The 23,380-nt window shown below is 39.9% G+C and overlaps 2 protein-coding genes across 2 annotated transcripts in view; one reads left to right on the forward strand and one right to left on the reverse strand.

Annotated features, from left to right (window-relative positions):
- LOC145406681 (DBH-like monooxygenase protein 1) overlaps nt 1-23,380 on the forward strand; it is a 588,166-nt gene that overhangs the window by 348,006 nt on the left and 216,780 nt on the right. The gene's annotated exons all lie outside the window — the stretch shown is intronic.
- Nucleotides 1-23,380, reverse strand: part of LOC145406584 (DBH-like monooxygenase protein 1) — a 94,380-nt gene that overhangs the window by 33,386 nt on the left and 37,614 nt on the right. Inside the window, exons 5-6 of the mRNA XM_080277661.1 lie at nt 18,484-18,643; nt 16,155-16,305 (exon numbers count right to left, since the gene is read on the reverse strand). Of these exons, the coding sequence (XP_080133787.1) occupies nt 16,155-16,305; nt 18,484-18,643 (311 nt within the window). The remainder of the gene's footprint in view (nt 1-16,154; nt 16,306-18,483; nt 18,644-23,380) is intronic.

The following is a 23,380-nucleotide window of genomic DNA, read 5'->3' on the forward strand; positions in this document are numbered from 1 at the left end:
ACTATTCCAATGAAATCTACAGTACATCATTTACGAGAATTAAATATCGATTTAAACTCCTTCTATAAATGAAATAACAGCCAACCGTAACGCACATCATCACTATCATCAACCACAGCTTTATAGGAAATTAATAGGTTTTTTTTTTTTTTCGGTAGGTTACGATGAAGGGACTTATGCTATGGATTCTCCTATACATAGTAAGAGTATATGCGCACCTAGACCCCAAGCATATAGTACGACAAGGATGCCTCATAGCTCCAACGGCCACGACTACAATCGTCAAGGACGTCATGAGTACTGAAATAAGTCTAGATTACTTGTATGACTTACCTACTTATGTAGAAAGGCTTGCGACGCCGATGCGAACTCTGGACTTCAAGATAGGGAATTATGTTTCACAATCACATATCACCAAGGAAGTGGATGAAATGGTGAAGTTAGCGAAATGGAAACTAGAACATGCGAAGTCAACTATGCTCGTCATGATCCAAGATCTCCCATCTTATGGAACGGAGGTGCTGAGCGACAGGAACAACATCACACGTACTCGCCAAAAGCGCGGTTTGTTCGATCTGGGGCGCAATTCTTGGGAACATCTTTGGATTGGCTACAGAGGATGACCTTAAAGAAATAAACAACAAATTTAATAAGATAGCTCAGGTACTAACATACCAGGATAAATTCATCACAGGACAGAACTCGGCAATGAAGACAATTGTGAAAAATCTGAAACAAGCAGAAAACGTAGCTCTCGAGAGTGTAGATAAAATAAATGACTTAGAGGGCAACGTTACTCTTTCCAGCACTTCTCCATCATCACAGAACATATTGACACGATTCTACTACAATTAGAGAACACTAGAGATCATTTCAGGGCACTTATGCAAGGAATTTCGAATGCTGGTGATGGCAAGATCACGAATGACTTACTCCCAGTTCATGAGCTACGTCAGATAGTTAGTCAAGGCATACATAAACATAAATTGAAGCCATTGTTCCGCAGTAGGGAATTTATGCAATATTACCCATACTTAGAAGCAACACTAACACCAACATCAGTGATAGTTCATGTACCATTCATCACGGAAGACCTGTTCACAGTATACCAAATACACCCCTTCCCCTATAGAAACAACAACACTTTAGTCATCATCAACATCAACACAGACACCGAACTCATCATGGTCTCCAAGAGACGAGACACTGTCACTTTCGCAAGTGAGTCAGCGATTGAGCGAAAGTGCCGCACATCCTTACATGCTGTTCATCTTTGTCCTGCGTACATTTTCACGTTTCAGCCTACTGATACGGTCCCTTGTGAAATGGCTATCATCAGCAATAACAATATTCATCATCATTGCAACTTCACTTTTGCTCCAGATAAACTTGTACACCATCAACGCATTGGACACTCGCAGTTTTTATTTCCCTCATAACACATCAGTTTACATAGTCTGTCCAGATATACCACCATCTCATACATCAGCCTCAGGATTATACATAGCACCAGACTACTGTGCAGTATTTACACCATCCATGTCTACTTTTTCCACCATCAATCACTACGCCATTATCAACCATACACACAAACATTTCCACCCACTGCCTGATATGAACTTAAACATGAGCACAAGTATTAAGCTGACTTCACCTAAGTTTGAAACTATGCAGCTGATCAATGAAACAATGAAGCCCTGGGAAGATTTGAGTTTGAGTATGTTCAACCCATATTATGTGTATAGCCAAGCACCTTCTGTCTTTATAATCATCTGCATTGTGGTTGCAGTATTGCTGTTGGCAATGCACAGAATGCATGCAAGAATTGCTAATTTGGAGTCATTGTTTAGTGGGGGGAGAGTTAACATCACAGTTAACCACCCTGAATGAAGTGTATATATTTTGTATATAGTATTAATTATATATATATAAAAAAAAAAAAAAAATAATAATAATAACACAAAGAAGAATGACCCATATATGACAGACCAGTACCATTATCTTTGAATGAAATATTAATAACTCTTACAATAATCTTAATTTTAAACTATTTTTATTCTTGCATGTATGCATTTCACTATAATATCCCAAGTACATACTGTATTACAGTTAAATAATTTACTTTAATGCATTTATTCCAATATGTATACAACTTATTTAAAATGTAGTATTACTGAATAATCACTATTTACTATGAATAATATATGTGTACAATATTCATACAATTATGTTACTTTACAATATTATGTATTTCACTTAATTAGCTTATAAGTTCATTATAATGTGTATGTAGTATGTATTAATATATTATAACTATTAAATGTCGATGGTACGCCATTTTCGCGGCCGAGCAAATATAGGACTACATAATAGATAGATAGATAAATAGATAGATAGAGAGACAGATAGAAGCAGGAAGTCAAATGATGAGAAGGTGTTGTGTCTGCGAGGAATCTAGCAGCGCTAAACATGCTTACACGGAGGAAAGCTGACGACAGCGGCCAGTAAGGAGATGATGCAGTTAGCTGTCAGCAGTCCTCTCGTGAGAAAGATCCGGTTGCCATGAGGAACATATGTGACACACCCCTACTACACCAGATTTTAGAAAAGAGAGTTTAGAAGGAGACAAGCGACCCTAGAGAGAGGTCGAGACGGAGATTAGCCTTAGAACAGAAAGAGAGAGAGATAGCGAGACAGGGAGGTAGCTACCCGGGACTTATACTGTTATACCTGTTTAATATTTCCAAGACAAATAAAAATAGTCCCATACTATTCTTTACCTCTCCCGTCACTACATGACATCTGGTGGGGAAACTACTACAAGATATAAAAGCCGCTCGACCACAAGTCTAAAATATACTTCTCTACAAGTAACTACAAAGTCTTTATGACAATAGGATACCGTACGAAAAATAAAGATAGGATAGGACCACTTAGAACAGAATCAGGTGACATTACCAGTGAAGATAAAGAAATGTGCTCCATCCTAAATAATGATTTCATATCAGTATTCACCAAGGAAAATCTAAGCCTGGTCCCTCAAGCAGCAAATATTTACCATGAGAATACGGAAAATATTCTTAGTAAAATAACCATTAGTAAGGAGGACGTATTGAAAGAAATTAATAAGTTAAAACCTCAAAAATCGCCAGGTCCGGACCATATATATGCAAAAATTATAAAAGAAACCAAAGAAGAATTATGTCAGCCACTTTTAACGTTATTTAATGACTCTTTAAGTTCAGGAGAAGTTCCAGAGGCGTGGAAAACCGCAAACGTAGTGCACATCTTTAAAAAGGGTGATAAATCAGCTGCGTCGAATTATCGTCCGATAAGTCTAACGTCAATAGTAGGAAAAATGTTAGAGTCAATTTTGGCAAATAAGATTAGAGAACACTTAGAAAGATTTAATCTTATAAACGAAAGTCAGCACGGATTCAGGCAAGGACGATCCTGCCTCACAAATTTGTTGTCATTCTACTCGGAGGTCTATGAGGCAGTAGATAGCGTTAAAGCTTACGATGTTATTTATCTGGACTTTAGTAAAGCTTTTGATAGGGTCCCACACGAAAGGTTAGTTAGAAAGGTTCGAGCACACGGTATAGACGGCGATATCTTAAAATGGATAGAATCCTGGCTGAAAGGACGAAAGCAGAGAGTATTAATAATTGGAACTAAGTCGGACTGGGGATTAGTAACTAGCGGTGTACCACAGGGTTCAGTACTCGGTCCCTTATTATTTATCATATATATAAATGATTTAGATTTAGGAGTCAATAGCAACATCAGCAAATTTGCCGACGATACAAAAATAGGGCGTATCATTAACTCGAATGACGATTGCCATAACTTACAAAAAGACCTCGATACATTGTCCAAATGGTCTAAAACTTGGCAAATGGAATTTAACGTTGAAAAATGTAAAGTACTTAACGTAGGCAAGACCATTGGAGATACTAAATACAGCTTAGATAACAAAGAAATTAGCAAATCGGAATGCGAGAGAGATCTAGGAGTTATGGTTAGTAACGACCTTAAACCAAGGCAACAGTGTATTAATGCGAGAAATAAAGCAAATAGGGTCCTAGGATTTATTTCGAGAAGCGTGAATAGTTCATCTAAAGTAATACTGAAACTTTATCTAGCATTAGTAAGGCCACATTTAGACTACGCAGTACAATTTTGGTGTCCTTACTATAGAATGGATATTAATTCGTTAGAAAATGTACAGAGAAGAATGACTAAAATGATACATGACATCCGGAACCTGTCATATGAAGACAGACTGAAAAGACTAAGTCTGCATTCGCTAGAGAGGCGTAGAGTAAGGGGAGACTTAATTGAGGTGTTTAAGTGGATGAATGGTATAAATAAGGGAGATATTAGCAAGGTATTTAAAGTGAGCATACAGGATAGAACTAGAAATAATGGTTTCAAACTAGAAAAATTCCGTTTCAGAAAGGAAATCGGTAGAAATTGGTTTGGTAATAGAGTAGTAGACGAATGGAATAAGCTACCTAGTAAAGTAGTTGCTGCCTCTTCCATTGAGAGTTTCAAGCATAGGCTAGATAAGCATATGACAAATAAGGGATGGATATAGAATAAAGAAAATCTTATAACCAATACTAATTCAAAAAAATTTTCTTTTCAGGTTACACTATGATAGTCTCTATTCTCCTTTCACACTTTCCTGTAAAATGTCCACGCCAGTTTTACTATACGGCGTGGTGTTCTTTCTGACTTTTTCCTGCCGGCTTCGGCTGGAGGGTTTGGAGAGCGGGGGAGAGCCTTCTTCTTTGCTATCCTTATCTCATTCTAGTAGTTCAGTTACTCTTCTAGGAGCTGCCTAGCATGGGCCAACCGGCCTACTGCAGTTATCCTCTCTTCTTATGTTCTTATGTTAAATAGGAAGAGAAAAGCTCAGTGAGTGTGATGCTAGACATATACAGTGTACTTGCAATAATAGATGTGGGATGCAATTAATCTTTAAAAAAAAAAAAAAAAAAAAAAAAAAGCAGGGTCGTGCTCTGGCAAAAACTGAGACAACAAACACCGATTGTCTGTCACAGTGACCCTCGAACAAATGACAGGTATAAATCTAAATCTTCTCCATCTGTATCCGTCACATGGCTCAGAAAATGTCGTCAAAGATCTGGGGCTTGCCTTCTCTTTCTCGATTCAAGTTTTATCCTCTTTAGTCTGAGGACGTCTTTTTCTACTCTGTTCATGCTACTGCCAGGCGACTCAGGTTAGGGTGCTATAGTGGTAAAGAAGTTGGTGAAATTTTACAGTAAAATCTTTCGGGCACAAAAAGTCTTTCCTAAGCCGAGTAAAATCATCTTTCTGTCGCAGGAGTTACTGTTGGAGTTTGGCGTGTTTTGCTAGTTTTAAATAATTGTGAGACAAAACTGTGAAGATAAATTATTTCTATCTATACACATGAGCCATAGTTCTGTTAACTCTCTACCCGTACCCTTAACTGCAACAAAAGCCAGATTTTCCAGACTACAAGAGTGTCAGCGCGAGCTGTTCCTGTTTAGCAAAGCTTCTAACACAAACATATTTACGACTGATTCCCTGCCGTGGCAGATTTATTTTTGCAGGAAGAATTATAGGCACGGGAAGGCTATGCACTGTACTTCCTTGTTCTCCCTGCATAAAACAGATATAGCCAGTGATAATTTTTTTCTCATCAGGAAGATATGTTTTTCGTATGAGAAATAGTATACTTGGAAGGACTCATAACTCTTCTTTCCCTGTACTTCCTCCTGAAGCAAATCTTGATTACGACAGGGAGTCGACCGTAAATTTTTTCCATATTATCATCCTGGGTCTTCCTTGGGTGTGAAACTCTGGCTACGACTTCCCTCTAGACAGCGGCAGGATTAGAAGATGAGCAGAAACTATGGCACACAAGTGTATAGTCAAGGACAAAACTTCGCCCTTTTCTGTATTTCTTTTCCTCTGCTGACGAATATTGAGAGACACATGTATGTTTCTCCGTCCACAGACGATTTACTTATGATATATCAAGGAGGAAAGTAACGGACATATCACAGGTGTGAATTAGGCCTGGCACTGAGGCCTGGCCTCTATCTCGTGGCCTCGGACGCGACCTTGGCATCCACCTGCAGAACTGGCCCTGGCCTCGAGGCCGGCTGGAAAGGGTACAGGCCTTGTGACAGTTCCGACACCAAACCACAGTTATGGATATAGAAATGAATCCCAGAACACACACACACACACACACACACACACACACACACACACACACACACACACACACACACACACACACACACACACACACACACACACTGTTACGGGTTTGCAAACACCGACTCGGTCAATCTGACCATGGGAAACAGGAGTTTTCTATCATAGTTAATTAGGTGGGTGAAACACTCGGTAGTCAGACTCTTACTTGACTGTACATCTGACTTTACTACAAGTTTTGAATATTTACATGAAAGACGTACACAATCCAATAATCCAATATGCGAGTTCTGAACGTTACATAGAACAGATACACATAACAGGTGCACAAACAAGATACTGGTACACAAACAAGATACTGGTACACAAACAAGATACTGGTACACAAACAAGATAATAGTCCACGACCCGAGGTACTATCCTAATGCAAGTGGAAGGACAAGATACATAAAGGCGGCAAGTAGGTACAGTACTTACTAAGTGGCCTTAACTTAGTGGAGTCTTGGATCACCTCTATATGAGTTGTCTGAGCCTGAGGTGCAGAAAGAGAGCTCTCCCTTCCTTTCCCACAAATTTAAGGGCTATAGTCTTTCCAAAATATCGAGATCGTTTGGGCGTTGTCCCTCATGGGAATTCCCCGACCCACGACGTTGCCACACTTTCTACTGTGGAAATTATCGGATTAGAGACACGGCTCAAGGGACAACCCTCACTCCCAACTCTCTCTCTCTCTCTCTCTCTCTCTCTCTCTCTCTCTCTCTCTCTCTCTCCATATAAAATCTACATTTTATGTAGATTTATTTCTATAAAAATCTATACAGTTTTATGAATTATTAGAATTTGAGGAAAAGCCTCCTGACTGTCTTGTCTGTCTGTCTGTCTCTCTTTCTTTCTCTCTGCATACGAAATCAACATTTTACGGAGATTTATTTCTATAAAAAGTCTATTCGGTTCTGTAAAAAGTCTATACGAGTAGCAGGGGTGGGAGCTTCCATCTTTGATTGCGGTCAGAGAGGAATGTCCTGCGGATTAACACCTGACCCATCCTCACTGACTCACCTACAAACGTGACAACGTTGGAAAGCAACGTTGCCAAGTGTTGAGGTATTTATAAAAAGTCATTGTTATTATTAAAAACAACAGACATTTCTTACACTATATAGCCTTACTAGAGAATTATATACATATATACTGTAAATGAATTTCATTTAGAAGTGGTAAATAGCTGACATGAGACAGAGGGGTGTGTGTTGGTATAGATTCGGCAGAACCGTGGGTCGGGGAATTCCCGTGAGGGACAACGCCCAAACGATCTCGATATTTTGAAACGACTATAGGTCTAAGGGGGTGGGGATTAATAGAGTTCCACCCTTCATGAATCAGCCACCGCTCTTTCTGACTCACAAACACCTGGGCGACCTAGAACAAGGGATGCCACCAGGCCAGTCCAGTTATGGGATCAGCGCTTCATTTAGGTGAGTTTAGTTCCGAGGCAGAGGAGGTTGTCAACATGCCTATCCTTCATTATCAGCTTGGAACTGTCATCCGTGTCTATTTCTGGGGCAGTCAGTCGGTACAGCTCATTAAAAAAGGTCACTTCATAATCCGCAGGTAGAGAGTGTCATCCTCAGGGAAGAGACAAACCAGTGACAGCCGGTTAACTCCTGGGAAACTCAACCGCGTGGTAGTAGGCCACGTGACAAAACACACACACACACACACACACACACACACACACACACACACACACACACACACAGATAATTAGCCCAGTGATATATGCCTGTGGGTTGCATAGACACAATGAATATAAATAAGGGTAGGGGCAGAAATGTGAAGTGGAACCCAGAATTATAGAAATTAAATCTCGGTGAGTGATTGTGTGGCCCTTATTTAGTGACACAGTAATGTCTGAATGTAGGTCTTTCTTTCCTTTTGTGGGAGACCTTGAAACTACACCACTTACGTCTGAAGTAGTGTTAGTGCGCGTCCAAACGTGTGCTCGAACAAATGCTGGCAACATGTAAGCAACACAGTAAGGAACATGCTGCAAACATTTTTGGAACAGCAGCTTCCAGATCATGTTGGCAACATCATGATGATGTCTCAGCTGCCTGGTATGGACACTTATATCCCATCGCCTCTGCTGCCAGTGTTCGAAGCTGCACTGAAACATGTTTGCATATATACGTCCAAATACTGCTGCATACATGCACCCAAACATGTTGCCAACCGTGTTGTCAACATATGTTCGAGGGCACGTGTGGACGCGCAATTATGAGGCTGGCGATGTTGATGAGATATAGTTTAATTGGTTTGGAACATACGAGTACTGCAGTCAGTCAGTCTGTCATAAGATAGTGCACCATCATATCTAGTCCCGAACAAGAACAAGATTGCAATGCCAGCACTGTCTTAAGCATGTCAAGTGTGTGAATGCGAAGCTTAATTCACATCCCAGTAGTGTTGTTACCACAGAAGCCAATATTATTTGTGATGGTATCTCTCAGCTTCTGAGTTCGTTAGCAGCATATATGACTGTGAAAACTACTGTTGTTTATGTTGTACTGCCACTCTGTAATAGGGTACAGCTGTATTAATTAAATTATATCTGTCCTAGTCTCTGTTCGTCATAGCAGACAAGCATTCTGTAACTGGTACAGAAATTCCTATGAACTACGTAGATAACTTATTCAGCATATATGTTTAAACAGTATGAAGGTATTTACATTTACCAGTCATGGAGTCCCATGAATGTCCAACATACTTTGTTTGCTCTAAACCAGCAGCAGTTGTAATAATATTGCCGCACTGTCGACAGCTTCATTCCCTAGTCCCCGTGCGTAACTAACTTTTGAAACTACATTGCTAATTACTGCACATGGCAAAAGCATTACTCCATGCAAATGTAAATGCTTTACGTGGTTATTATCAGATGTAAATCAAATTCCTATCCAAATATTGAAGCTGATATTTGTGACAACTTAACAATGATCAAACCACTGCCCCATCTCTTCCTCATAAGAACATAAGAAGAGAGGATAACTGCAGTAGGCCGGTTGGCCCATGCTAGGCAGCTCCTAGAAGAGTAACTAAACTACTAGAATGAGATAAGGATAGCAAAGAAGAAGGCTCTCCCCCGCCCTCCAAACCCTCCAGCCGAAGCCGGCAGGAAAAAGTCAGAAAGAACACCACGCCGTATAGAAAAACTGGCGTGGACATTTTACAGGAAAGTGTGAAAGGAGAATAGAGACTATCATAGTGTAACCTGAAAAGAAATTTTTTTTGAATTAGTATTGGTTATAAGATTTTCTTTATTCTATATCCACCCCTTATTTGTCATATGCTTATCTAGCCTATGCTTGAAACTCTCAATGGAAGAGGCAGCAACTACTTTACTAGGTAGCTTATTCCATTCGTCTACTACTCTATTACCAAACCAATTTCTACCGATTTCCTTACTGAAACGGAATTTTTCTAGTTTGAAACCATTATTTCTAGTTCTATCCTGTATGCTCACTTTAAGTACCTTGCTGATATCTCCCTTATTTATACCCTTCATCCACTTAAACACCTCAATTAAGTCTCCCCTTACTCTACGCCTCTCTAGCGAATGCAGACTTAGTCTTTTCAGTCTGTCTTCATATGACAGGTTCCGGACGTCATGTATCATTTTAGTCATTCTTCTCTGTACATTTTCTAAAGAATTAATATCCATTCTATAGTAAGGACACCAGAATTGTACTGCGTAGTCTAAATGTGGCCTTACTAATGATAGATAAAGTTTTAGTATTACTTTAGATGATCTATTGCTCACGCTTCTCGAAATAAATCCTAGGACCCTATTTGCTTTATTTCTCGCATTAATACACTGTTGCCTAGGTTTAAGGTCGTTACTAATCATAACTCCTAGATCTCTCTCGCATTCCGATTTGCTAATTTCTTTGTTATCTAAGCTGTATTTAGTATCTCCAATGGTCTTGCCTACGTTAAGTACTTTACATTTTTCAACGTTAAATTCCATTTGCCAAGTTTTAGACCATTTGGACAATGTATCGAGGTCTTTCTGTAAGTTATGGCAATCGTCAGTCGAGTTAATGATACGCCCTATTTTTGTATCGTCGGCAAATTTGCTGATGCTGCTATTGACTCCTAAGTCTAGATCATTTATATATATGATAAATAGTAAGGGACCGAGTACTGAACCCTGTGGTACACCGCTGGTTACTAATCCCCAGTCCGACTTAGTTCCATTTATTAATACACTCTGCTTTCGTCCTTTCAGCCAGGATTCTATCCATTTTAAGATATCGCCGTCTATACCGTGTGCTTGAACTTTTCTAACTAACCTTTCGTGTGGGACCCTATCAAAAGCTTTACTAAAGTCCAGATAAATAACATCGTAAGCTTTATCGCTATCTACTGCCTCATAGACCTCCGAGTAGAATGACAACAAATTTGTGAGGCAGGATCGTCCTTGCCTGAATCCGTGCTGACTTTCGTTTATAAGATTAAATCTTTCTAAGTGTTCTCTAATCTTATTTGCCAAAATTGACTCTAACATTTTTCCTACTATTGACGTTAGACTTATCGGACGATAATTCGACGCAGCTGATTTATCACCCTTTTTAAAGATGGGCACTACGTTTGCGGTTTTCCACGCCTCTGGAACTTCTCCTGAACTTAAAGAGTCATTAAATAACGTTAAAAGTGGCTGACATAATTCTTCTTTGGTTTCTTTTATAATTTTTGCATATATATGGTCCGGACCTGGCGATTTTTGAGGTTTTAACTTATTAATTTCTTTCAATACGTCCTCCTTACTAATGGTTATTTTACTAAGAATATTTTCCGTATTCTCATGGTAAATATTTGCTGCTTGAGGGACCAGGCTTAGATTTTCCTTGGTGAATACTGATATGAAATAATTATTTAGGATGGAGCACATTTCTTTATCTTCACTGGTAATGTCACCTGATTCTGTTCTGAGTGGTCCTATCCTGTCTTTATTTTTCGTTCGGTACATTTGATAAAAACCCTTGGGGTTTTCTTTTGATTCACTGGCAACCTTAATTTCATAACTTCTCTTTGCTTTTCTTGTCTCCCTCTTTACTTCTCTATTTAAAATTGTGTACCGGTTACGTAAGTGTTCCTCTCCACGTTTTATTTTTCTATATATTCCTTTCCTTTGTCCTATGAGAGATTTTAATCTGTTGTTTAACCATCTAGGTTCCGAATTATTAGTTCTAAACGGCTTTGAAGGAATATATCTATCTTGGCCTCCGTGTATTATATTTATTAACTCGTTATACTTCTCACTGGTTGAACGTCTGCTTGGTACTGTAGCTGAGTTAATTTCCGTCACCTGGACTACATTCCTATCTACCACCTCCTCCCTCACAGACACCTGACGGACATCCCCAGGTGTTTCCTGCGCCTGACCTATGACCTGGGATTCCACACTGACCTGGCATTCCCTCCAATAGCTAATCTCCCTGTGGAATACCGTTCGAAAATAAGCTCTTAAGCCATCGAAATCTCCTAGACGAAAATTAGGAACGGTGGAGGTATTTTCAGTGGAACAGACATCCCAAATAAATTTGAACTTAATTTCTTCATGATCGCTATTACCAAGTCGTCCACCAACCTCTATATCGCTAATGATATTTTCTTTATTAGCTAAAACCAAATCTAGTATATTATTACCTCTGGTGGGCTCCCTTATATACTGATAAAGGAAATTATCCTGTACTACCTCTAGAAATTCCTCTGACTCTGCATCTCCTGTCTGAATTCTCCAATCTATCCTTGGCAGATTAAGGTCCCCTACAATTATTACTAAGCTGGACTGTGATGCTTTCCTCATTTCCTCCCAAAGGTATTTACTATCAGCTCTATTTAATTTAGGAGATCTGTAAATTGCTCCTAAGACTAATTTCTCCCTATTGTTACTAATTTCAACCCAGACACTTTCTGTGTCCCTATTTACTTTAATGTCTGCTTTATTATAACAGATTAATGAATCCTTTACATAAATAGCTACCCCTCCCCCCTTTCTTCCCTGACGGTTTGACACAAAAATATTATAGCCTTTTATCTGATATTCTGCTAAAAATTCTCGAGTGTCTGTATTCATCCAAGTTTCACTAATAACGGCAATGTCTATTTTCTCTGTACAAATTAAAGCCCTCAGTTCATCCATTTTATTACGTAAACTCCGGCTGTTTGTGTAGTACACTTTCAGATTATTACTAGTAGTTATGCCTCTAACTGGGAAACTCTTTACTTTACTAATATAACAATTTTTTGTACTATCGCTTATCGCCCTTCTATCATCGCTTGTTCTATCATCTATCATCGCCTGCTCAATTTGAGGTGCCTGAGTGGATGTATCTACACTATTGGTTGAGCTTTTGTTCTTAATTTTGCCAGTATCGATGCATCTATCCAAACATGGTAATAATGATTTCTGAGTGTAGTTGCTGCATCTTCCTGTACACCTACTTCTCAATCTCGAAAAAATCCCTCCAACTCCCTATCTATCATTCCAGCTAAAACAGTAACACCCTGCCTGCTAAGATGAGTCCCATCCCAACTATACAAGGCACTCCGTCCATAAAACCGGTCCCAGCTGTCTATGAAAGGTATTGCATTATCTTTGCAATACCTTTCAAGGCGGCAATTAAACCCTATTGCCCTGCTCCTCCACCCAGTTCACAGTCCACTGACGAACGCAATTGTCCATATGAATGTTTTCAAAGTGATGCTATCTGCTTCGTTTTTGTGTTTTGCTAATGATGTCCATTAAAGCAATTTAAAGAACTTCGGACCAATATAAGACATGATAATTAAAAAAAAAAAAAAAAGTGTGTCTCTTTTATGTACTTACGTATCTGAAAAGTACAACATAATGAAATAGTTTGTGTCTTTGGAAAAGGTAGTATTTTGATGCTTTTCTGCTAATTATTGAAGCTTTAACAAGGAAATGAAAAATACATATTGAGTACATGAATAATAATGAACCCTCTAAACAGGGGTCTGTGTGAACACTGAAATAACACAGAGGAAGACTGTCCACGACCAAATTATCTGAAATTCTGTAAGGGAATAGTTATTGGAAGGTTATTAAAACTGGACAGAGAATGGTGAAGCAAATTCCATTCAAAGCTACATAACCAGAAAAGTAAAAAGTTCTGAGACATTGAGCATGACCCTGCATTCAGACCTTGACCTCTATCTCCACCTTGACCTACCATCGATCTTTACAAAAATATGATTACTTCTTTGCATCCCCCGACACAATTCTTGAGCAGAGTGCAAGAAGGGCCACTGTCCAGAAATCTCGTTTTTCAGGGGAGGTAAAAGATGCCAAACCCCGTTGTAAATTCAGGTTTTCATTGTAATTTTTTAAGGTACATGTGAAACCCTCCCCACGAGTCAAGAGATTGGCGTTTTTACCAGCCAGTAATACGTCACTTACAATGGAAATTCTTCGGCGAAACTCAGATTTGGTATATTTTTAGGGACTGGCCCTCCTTGGACACAGCCAGAGAACTTATGTGCCAAGTTTGATTCAGATTGGATTATTCATTTACGAGATACTCCGACTCGCTGATGCTGCACCTTGAACTTTGGCCTATATCCATGACCTTACCTTCTGATCACTCTCATTCAAAATTAGAGGCCCCCCCCCAACGGAGGAATCACACCAGCCGCTAGCCGATAGATATCTAGCGCGGCTCAGAATATGACCTTGACCTTGACCTACGCTCACCAATTTGGATTCGTAGATTTTCATCCCTACTACAAACCTGTAAATTTTTGTGATGATATCTTGAACGGTTGCGAAGTTATCGTGATAACAGACAGACAGACCTTGACTTAGGCCTACTTTCACCAATTTCGAACTCGTGTTTTTTTTTTTTTCCCCTATCACAAACTTGTAAAATTTCTTGATGATATCTTGAGCGGTTGCGAAGTTATTGTGCTAACACACACACACACACACACACACACACACACACACACACACACACACACACACACACACACGCACACACACACACACACACACACACACACACACACACACACACACACACACACACACACACAAAATTGAAAAAAAATAACAGCTTCGCTATCGCGGCAGGTAATCAAATAATTTGTTCCCAGACTACTACAATGTATATGCTAAGTCAGATAAATGAACAGAAAAGACATTCATGGTATATTTAATGCTGCGCCATGACACTGTGCCATGAATTTTGATCTCGACATGTGACCTTGACATTTGACTGTTCAGCACAAAAATCGCTTTACTTCTTTCCAGACCCACACAAAGTACAGTATATGTGCCGAGTTTGATCAAAATTGGATCAGGTATGTGTGAGATATTTTGTTAACATACTTATATACAGTACAAAACAGACGATTACAGAAGCTACTCCCACTCGAAGAAAAAATGCCAAAGGAAAGAAATACATGTAATGCTTAAAATTAATGAAATGGTTGCCGAAAGTGAAGCTTTTGTTTGGCGAGATTTTCCAAAACTCGGAAAGTGTCTAGTTTTCCAGTCCTTCACCCCTTGCATCCCTTAGGAAGCATGAGTCGTGAAATGGTGGTGGGAGTGTTTTCAGCTTTGGATAGGTGTGGTTTGAAAAATATTTATATTCTCTAGCTTTCATGGATTCACAAAAATCATAGCAAGTCAATGTTTGTTTCGTAATAGTCTTCACGAAAATAAATAGTGGTAAAGCAACTCCCTCACTCCCTCCTCTCTTCCTAGCAGGAATCACTTCTGCTTCATTCTGCCCTCAGTTCATCCAACCATCATCCCCTCACTACAGCTGTCTGCTTTCTTCCTCCTCTCCCTCTTGACCCTTCGGCAAGAAACAAATGGATGTGTACGTACTACGGACAGGGGCAGCGTCACTTTCATCGGCAACGTTTTGTACAGTCATAAGAAAAACTATCGTTACCCCCAATTATGTTCGATGCATAACGAACCTCTGTAAACGTTAGCTGGGCTATGTGGGCGGGTCCTTGCTGTTCGCCCCTCCCCTGTCTAGCGTTGCCGGTCCTTGCTGTTTGCCCCTCCCCTATCTAGAGTTGCCATATCACAATCTCATTACAAGAGTTGGAATAATAAGCAAGAGTGAGCCATATGGCAGGATAATATATAGGATGTGTTTGCGTTACCCTGAGCGCCCCGTCAGAGATTAATAATGAAACTCGGCACATGTATTATTTTCCTACTATTCAACACTTACCATCTATAGAATACAACAAATAAATTATTTTGAAGTGTAATAAATCTATAGGCATCGACTGTTTTTTTTTTTTTTATCATAGTGTAGCAGGGGTGCACGAGTGCATTTGTTTGCTTTAAATGGGTGGTTAAATGTTTCAGATGGATGCTTCAGTTAGTGGCATCCATGTGTCGGCGTCTAGAGGCTGTTGTGGAAGCATGGGGTGGGTATACAAAATATTAAAGCAATGAGACTGAACGCATATTATTATTTTCCTTCTATGCAACATTTATTATATGTAGAAAGCAGTACAAATCATTATTACACTGAAATTTACTAACTTGGCCTGTATCGGCTGAATTACTATCACATGACTGGCATGGGTGCATATACTCATTGCCGGTCTGCATGTGTGTTTTCGACTCTACACCATTCTGTTATATTTTTATTTAATGAATTTGGTGCCAGATAATAGAACGTATTGGCTATATGGACAGACACAAACGATCTAATTAGCTTTTATTACCTCTAGCAAAAATTCTATTATCTGTGTCTCACATAACCGACATTGACGGGTTTGCGGTACAAACTTTCCTGTCCCATCCTTTCACAATAGTTCGTCTTTGTGTCACAGTGCATAGCTCTGAAGGGTAACGATAGTTTTTCGTATGACTGTACAGTACCTACCTGGCATGTTGCGTGTTTTGCACTCATAGCCCGGGTGTCCTACATACTGCTCCAAAACCCGACTTGGATCAGTTCCGTCCTGCGTTTGGCACTCGTACGCAACAACGTGATGAAGGTTACTACGAGCGTTCCTCCCGTATATCATGCTGAACTGTAGAAATAATAAAGCCATGAACAAAATACAAGCATGAATATAGAGTAAACGCGCCCATAAATAAAATATGCACCCACTGACACCCATTCTGAAGCATTCATACTTGGTTACATTCATTCTAGTAATTTTAAGCAATTTAAGTAAGTCTGGGCACAGTCAAGATAATTTATATTCTTTAAGGTTACCTCAGGTCAAGTGGGTAATCAGTTCAGGTTAAATCTGTTCAGTGAAAGCATTTTTATTATAATTAACTTGACTTACTTCAAGACTGCAGTTTTCGATAATATTAACTTTTGGTCCACTGAGGTCACTCAGTGTTCATCAAATCCAGTCATTCATCAGGCGAACCTTACTTGGCTAAATCCTTGAGCAAAAAATTGTCCCTTTCATTCTAAAAATTCCAAGTTTTTCTTCTCCTTCTTCGTCATCATCGTCTTCCTCACGTGCATTATGATATGCAAAGTGAACCTATGTGAGCGCAGAGTGTAATTGCTTTATTGTTGCCAATCCCAAGAGGAAGTGTTTTGTTACAGTTCCCAAAGTTATGTTCATTTCTGTGTCTTCTTGGTGTTACCTTTGTTGTTCTTACCACCACGTTGCCACGACCTCGTAACTTTATTTCTGGGCTCATTAGTCTTAAAATTACTATTCATATACTGTATCTGGACTTAATATCAAGAGAAAGTTTTTGTATGTTCATTTTGGACCCTTAAATATATTTTATATCCCCCAGAATGTAAAAAGACAGGTACAGAATCACCAAAAGACGAGCGCGAAATCATCAGACACCAAAACACCCAAAGTCTATTTGTACTCTTTGAAAAACACCCATTCCAATAAAAGGACCGGTTTCCAGAGATAAAGTCTGAGGGCCTTAGCGCGCTGAGCCGGGATGAGAGTTTTCCGTCCGTTCTTTCATCCGGCCTCAGTCAAGGTAGATGCAGCTATGGACCGATTTAGAAGACTGAGGTGTCGAACAAATCCTCTGTTGTGTGCGCCCGTCGCAGTGGTGGACGCCCAAAGTCACAGTGACCAAAAATGTTTTTGTCATCGGTAAAGGATTTCAAAATCCAGTAACTTAAACCCTCATCACAATTTTGATACAACCCACTGCAAACTGGCAATCTGCAAAAACTTTGCATACCGGCCTGTGTCGCTGACTTGCTGACTCAATAAGTGGGGGAAACAGTCAGGCAAATAGGTAGGGAAGTAGAGCAGTAGGTAGGCAGGAAAGTTGGAAGGTGGAAAGGTATGTGGGCATGTAGACAAGGAGGTAAGGAGGTCGGGAGTCAGGGGAGGGGATTAGGTTAGTAGGTAGGTAGGCAAGGAGGCAGAATGGGAAGCAGACAGGGAGGTAGGTAGGTATACAGGTTGGTAGGGATGAAAGGAAGTAGTAAGAGAGGCAGGCAAGGGGGTAAGGTAGGAAGGAAGGTAAGTAGTTATGGAGGTAGGTAGTTTGGGAAAAGCAACAATAGGTGCAAGTTATCCTTTATATGGTGAAGGAATTATTTGCACCTTAGTACCACAGTGTAACAGAATGGCTGCATAACCCTAGATCAACGCAGAAAACGAATTCACTGTACACGGCAAGGATCATACGTGGCTTTCTTCGAGACCCTATCGTGGCAAAAAGCAGCCAGTACCGTATTTTCGAAAGCGGTTACGGTAGAGGTGAGTTCAGTTTGAATATGCCTCCCACTCTGATTGCTCTGTGATTCTTTCCATATGAGCTACAAACAGATACATGTATATGTACATGAGAAACAAACTTTGGGAAATATGAATTTCTTGGAAATGTTGCCTCTCTTTTCATCACTAATATTTATTTGTCTGTTGTTTATTCATTTATTCATGCATTCGTTCATGTATTTACTGAAAGGCAGGAGTTATGATAAGGTGGGGCTGGGTAAACAAGATTGGATGGGATGAAAGAGCACAACCTGTGAAAGTGGGCATTGAACACGGGGTAACGTTAGTAAGGTAAAGGTTTAAATCAAAGTTTTCATCCAGGAGAAGAGAAAGAACAGGAGGAACACGACAGTAAGAATACATTGCTCTCCGGTACCTTTTTCAGCAGGTAATTATATATCTGTACACTCTGATTTTATTGCTGATTGAGATACTGGCCTCTGTTGTCATGTGTTCCATTTGTGTCTATACAGTGACACGACTCACCCCAATGTAATGGTGTTTCTTTTGCCACTTTGGTATCTTCTCAACATGGCACCAGTAGAATGTGTCTTGCGTGTGTGGCAAAGTGGCACTCTGACTCACCCGCCACACCTGCGCATCCTCTGGCACCTTCTGGTGGAATGGCATCAACACTAAGGCGAACCTGATGGAAATAAAGGCTTATGAGGGTACACAGAGGCAGGCAGGGTACACAGACTTAAAGGCAAGGTAAAATATACAAAACATACATTATAACATAATACGAAGAAAGTTCACAAAAATATGTGCACAGAGCAACAGCTATTAGTGTCGATGACTCATGGCAGCAATGGATTTTTTTTTTTTAAATAACAGAACGGAGGAAGGAAAAACAAATGAATAAAAAAAAAAAAAATCCATACACCAGATTACTGGTGTCCTCTCTTCATAAATATCTGTAACAGTTAGACTTGAACAAATGTGGGTTGAAATTTGGAGGGAAACAACTCTGGGGGAGTGAGTTCCAGAGAGATACAGTTCGGGGAATGAAAGAATTCTGATAGGCAGAAGTTCTGCAATATGGCTGAATGACATTCCAGTCATGAGCTACCAGACGCCCGTGTAGCACGAGGGAAGGCATGGAGATGTGGCATCATGGATGCAACTTCGTCTGAGCATTTGCCAAAAAAATATCTGTAAAATAATGCAAGGGAGGCAACATTCCTTCTTACTTGCAGGGGAGGTAGTTTATTTGTAATGGAAGGGTTGTTAATGATTCTAACAGCTTTGTTCTGAATTTTGTCTAGTTGTTTTAATGCAACCTCTCCACAACCATTCCACAAGGGTGAGCAATATTCAAGCTGAGAGCACACATGACTCTTATAAATTATAGCTAATTGCTCACCAGCAAAGAAGTTACGGACTCTGTACAATAATTCAATTTTTTTGAGGCTGTTTTAGCAAGTGATCTGACATGAGAGGTCCAGCTGAGGGCATTGTTAAGTGAGATGCCAAGAATTTCAATACTTTTGGAGATGAGAATATTAGTAGCACTGAAGGTAATGTACGAATCTGGCAATATCTGTCCATTAGTAAACTGTACAACTAGCATTACAAGAGACAAGGTTGTTTTGTTCCCATTCACTGATCATAGATAGATCTTGATTTATGGAGATGGCTGTACTGAGTTGAGAGGTAGAGATATTAGACTTTGTAAATGGGTGTCTGAGTTTGAATGAACTATGTAGTGTTGAGTCATCTGCATATGAGTGAATGGGTTTGTGGGTGACAGATAAGAGATCATTAATATGAACCAGAAATAGGGTTGGCGCCAGAACTGATCCCTGCAGCATGCCAGGGTTAACTGAGTGGAAATTGGAATATACATCATCTACTTTTACACTTATTTTCCTGTCTAAGATATGAAGAAATCAAAGGAACAAAAGACGTTAGTCCATAGCAAGGGAGTTTGGACATGAGGGAACGGTGCCATACTCTGTCGAAAGTTTTAGAAATATCAAGAGCTACTGCATGAGTTTCTCCATGTAGATCAACTGATTGATGGATGGTATGAGTTAGGAGATTGAATATGTCAATGGTGGATCTTTCATGGCGAAAACCATATTGTATATCACTAATTAAGTTGCTGGATTCAAGATGTTTAACAATGTACTTATTAATTAAAGTTTCAAATACCTTACCAAGAGAAAATGTGACAGCTATTGGTCTGTAATCAGAGGGGTCACACGAACTTCCTTTCTTCGGAATTGGGTGGATATTGGCTTCTTTCCATGAATTTGGGAATAAAGAAGTACGTATGCATAGTTTGAATAATTTAGCTAGAACAGAGGCAAGTTCAGGGGAACACTTTTTAAAACAATAGGCGGAATTCCATCTGGGCCTGAAGCTTTGTTGGTAGGTAAATTGTCTAGGATGGATTTTACATATCTTGTCTGTATTTTAAGTGGGGCAATTTCGGGAGAGTCAAGCTCCAGTACTGGGACATTCTGGCTATATCATCTATGGTAGAGTTTCTGGCAAAGGTACTGGCAAAGATATCTGCTTTCCCACACGGGTCATTTGTAATGTTGCCATCTGGAGATTTTAGTGGGGGAATGGAAGATGACTTGTTAAAGTTATTATTGAAAGAATTAAGAGTTGACCAGAATATTCTATTGTCATTTGGGTTGTTAAGTATTTTTGATGCTTGCTTTTGAAGAAAGTTTGATTTAGATAGACTTAATACAGCTTTTGCATGATTTCTAGCAATTTTAAATTGGGAGAGTGATTCAGATGTTTTTTATTTTAAGTAAAGGTTATATGCTAATGACTTTTGGGCTGTTGCTCTGGCACAGTTGCCATCAAACCATTTTGGAGAGTTCGATCTTTTAGTGAACTGTTGACTTGGTATGAATAAATCCATACCAGCTAGTATTAAGTTGCAAATGTGGGACTGGGTAGAATTGGGATCACTAGAGAAGAAAGACTGCCATGGAATGTCAGCAAGATAATTTATAAATCCATCCCAGTTTGCCCTATCAAAGTACCATCGCGTCACCCTGACAGGTTCAGAACATCGAGGTGTGGGAGGGTTAACTAATGAGGCTTTGATGAGATTGTGGTCAGAGGATCCAAGTGGTGACAGTACCTCTATCCTGTATTGATCTGGATTATTTGTCAAGAATTTATCCAAGAGATGGGCATTATGGTCAGGATTATCAGGTATTCTCATTGGTTGCTTTACCAACTGGGTGAGATTAACCCGCGGCGTCCCATCGACGTGAATTAACGTCCACACGTTTTGTCACTGGCAATCCCGTCGACGTACATAAACGCAAATCAATTGCAAGGTCCCTAATTTGCACAATTTTCAATTTTCGCGAGTGATTTTTGGTACGTATACATGGGACACCTTCCTCTACAAGATGTCAGGCAGAGACAATGCCTTACCCAACATGACCTTCCCCCCCCCTTGCATGCCATTGTCTCAGCAATTCACCTGTTATCAGTGACCTGGCTAGTAAAGCCATGTCATGCCACGGTATGAAATTCAGGGCCAGAGTGCCTCCCCAATCGATGACAATGTGGAGGACAAACTTTACATAGTATTAGAGGAAGAAACAGTCAGAAATGATGATCAGGTAATGTGGCAAAAAAGGGTCAAGTATGGTGATGAGTTAGTGAGTGAAACAATGCTTATAATGCCTATATTACTGTTTGAAAACCAATATACTCTCGTACTACATATAAATTCGTACCAAGTAAATGAATAAATACCGTTTATGAGTGGTGTGAAATAGTTACCCTCCCATAGAACTCGTTTTCTTTGGTGCCAGGCTGTTAGAAAACCCAGTAAGGTAAGGAGGTACTGGTACCTGGATACGGTATTTTAAACCTCAGGTGAGCAATTTCTCTATGAATTTTCAATGTTTCTCACCAAAAGCGGAGGTCTGAGCCAAAAAAAAAAAAATTCCAAAAATGGTCGGGATTGGGGGGAGTCAGTGGTGGAAAAGTGGTCGGGATGGAGCGGGTTAAACGATTCTGCAAACAGCTCGCACTCTAGACCAGCTTTGTCAGTCCAGACAGAATGCAATAACCATTCAACATTATGTATGTTAAAATCACCCAAAATGGTAATTTCGGTGCTAAGGGCAAGGTTAAGGTTACTCAACTGGGTAGATATGGAATCATACACAGTACACTGGGTTCCGAAGAAGCATTGGGGGAACGATAAACTACACAAATATATTTGGTAATGTTTTGACAATTTAGTTTATATAATGAGTAATAAAAACTGGATGAAGTGAAGTTTAAAATAGTGACAACTGCATATTAGGATTTAGTATAAGAACAGGTGTCGCCCTTGTTACGGAAGTTTGTAAGAAGATGGTAACCGGGAAAACAAAATGGAGATATATCAGTACAGGGTGAGATTTGTGGTTCTGTGAGGTAAAGGGCCAAAGGGGATATGGAGTGAAGGAAAAAATGAACTGAGTTTATATTTGTGGTAAGGCCGCGGATGTTGGTGAAGAATAAGGCTGCACTTTCACTTCTTCGCTGACGAGCATTCCCGGAAATAGCAACAGTCGCTGCCGGCACAGTCGCTTGATGGCGACTGGGAGGACCCTGTGCCGCCAGCCCTACCCTGCCGGTGGTGGCAATCCGAGGTACCACCTCATTTGACAGTAAGATTGCAGTGGCCATTACTAAAGACAGTGAATAGAAGGTGTGATACGTTATGCGCATGTAGTGTGGTGTAGACAGTTGAAGGTAGAGGTATTATGAGAGCATCCTGGCCTACTCTCTGTGTAAATGAATGCACTGGGAGATGGACAGGATCAAGTCCTGAGGGCTGGTGAAACGGGAGCTCCAGCTCTCCCTATCACCAGCTTGCCATCAACCTCGGCCTGGACCAGTCCAGGAGGATCTAAACTGCCTGGGCCTCTCTAGACGCTTGTGAGAATGGACTGAGACCAGTCCTCTCCTGAATGCTGCTCCTCTTGAATGGGAGAATCGAGTGGGAGCAACAAAGAAGCAATTACTTGAGTTATGTAAATAAATTACTGAAAGAGAATACGTAGTGTGATTGATTAAGGTCAGAGTCATTAAGAGATGTGATAGGGTAGTCTGTTTACCATCATTCATAAACTGATACTGAGATTCTTACCACACGCAGTTAGAGCAAGATAGAAATAAAATTACCTTAAACCAATGTTACAGTTCTCGCCCTTGAGGAATTACTGCTGGAGAATACTTGCTACTGCCGTTTTTACTTTTTATATTCCTTTGAGATTTAAAAATTTTAAGTTCTTCTGCAGACATGATTTTTCCACTAGTTTATGCATAAATGAGTGGCTTCAATTTAGGTCTTAGTGATCATTAATTTCATTAAGAACCCGCATTATAATTATCACCTTCCCAC

This window comes from Coenobita brevimanus, chromosome 71, assembly GCF_032717465.1.
Source record: "Coenobita brevimanus isolate Jiangsu-jjx chromosome 71, ASM3271746v2, whole genome shotgun sequence".
In the NCBI taxonomy this organism is placed as follows: Eukaryota; Metazoa; Arthropoda; class Malacostraca; order Decapoda; family Coenobitidae; genus Coenobita; species Coenobita brevimanus.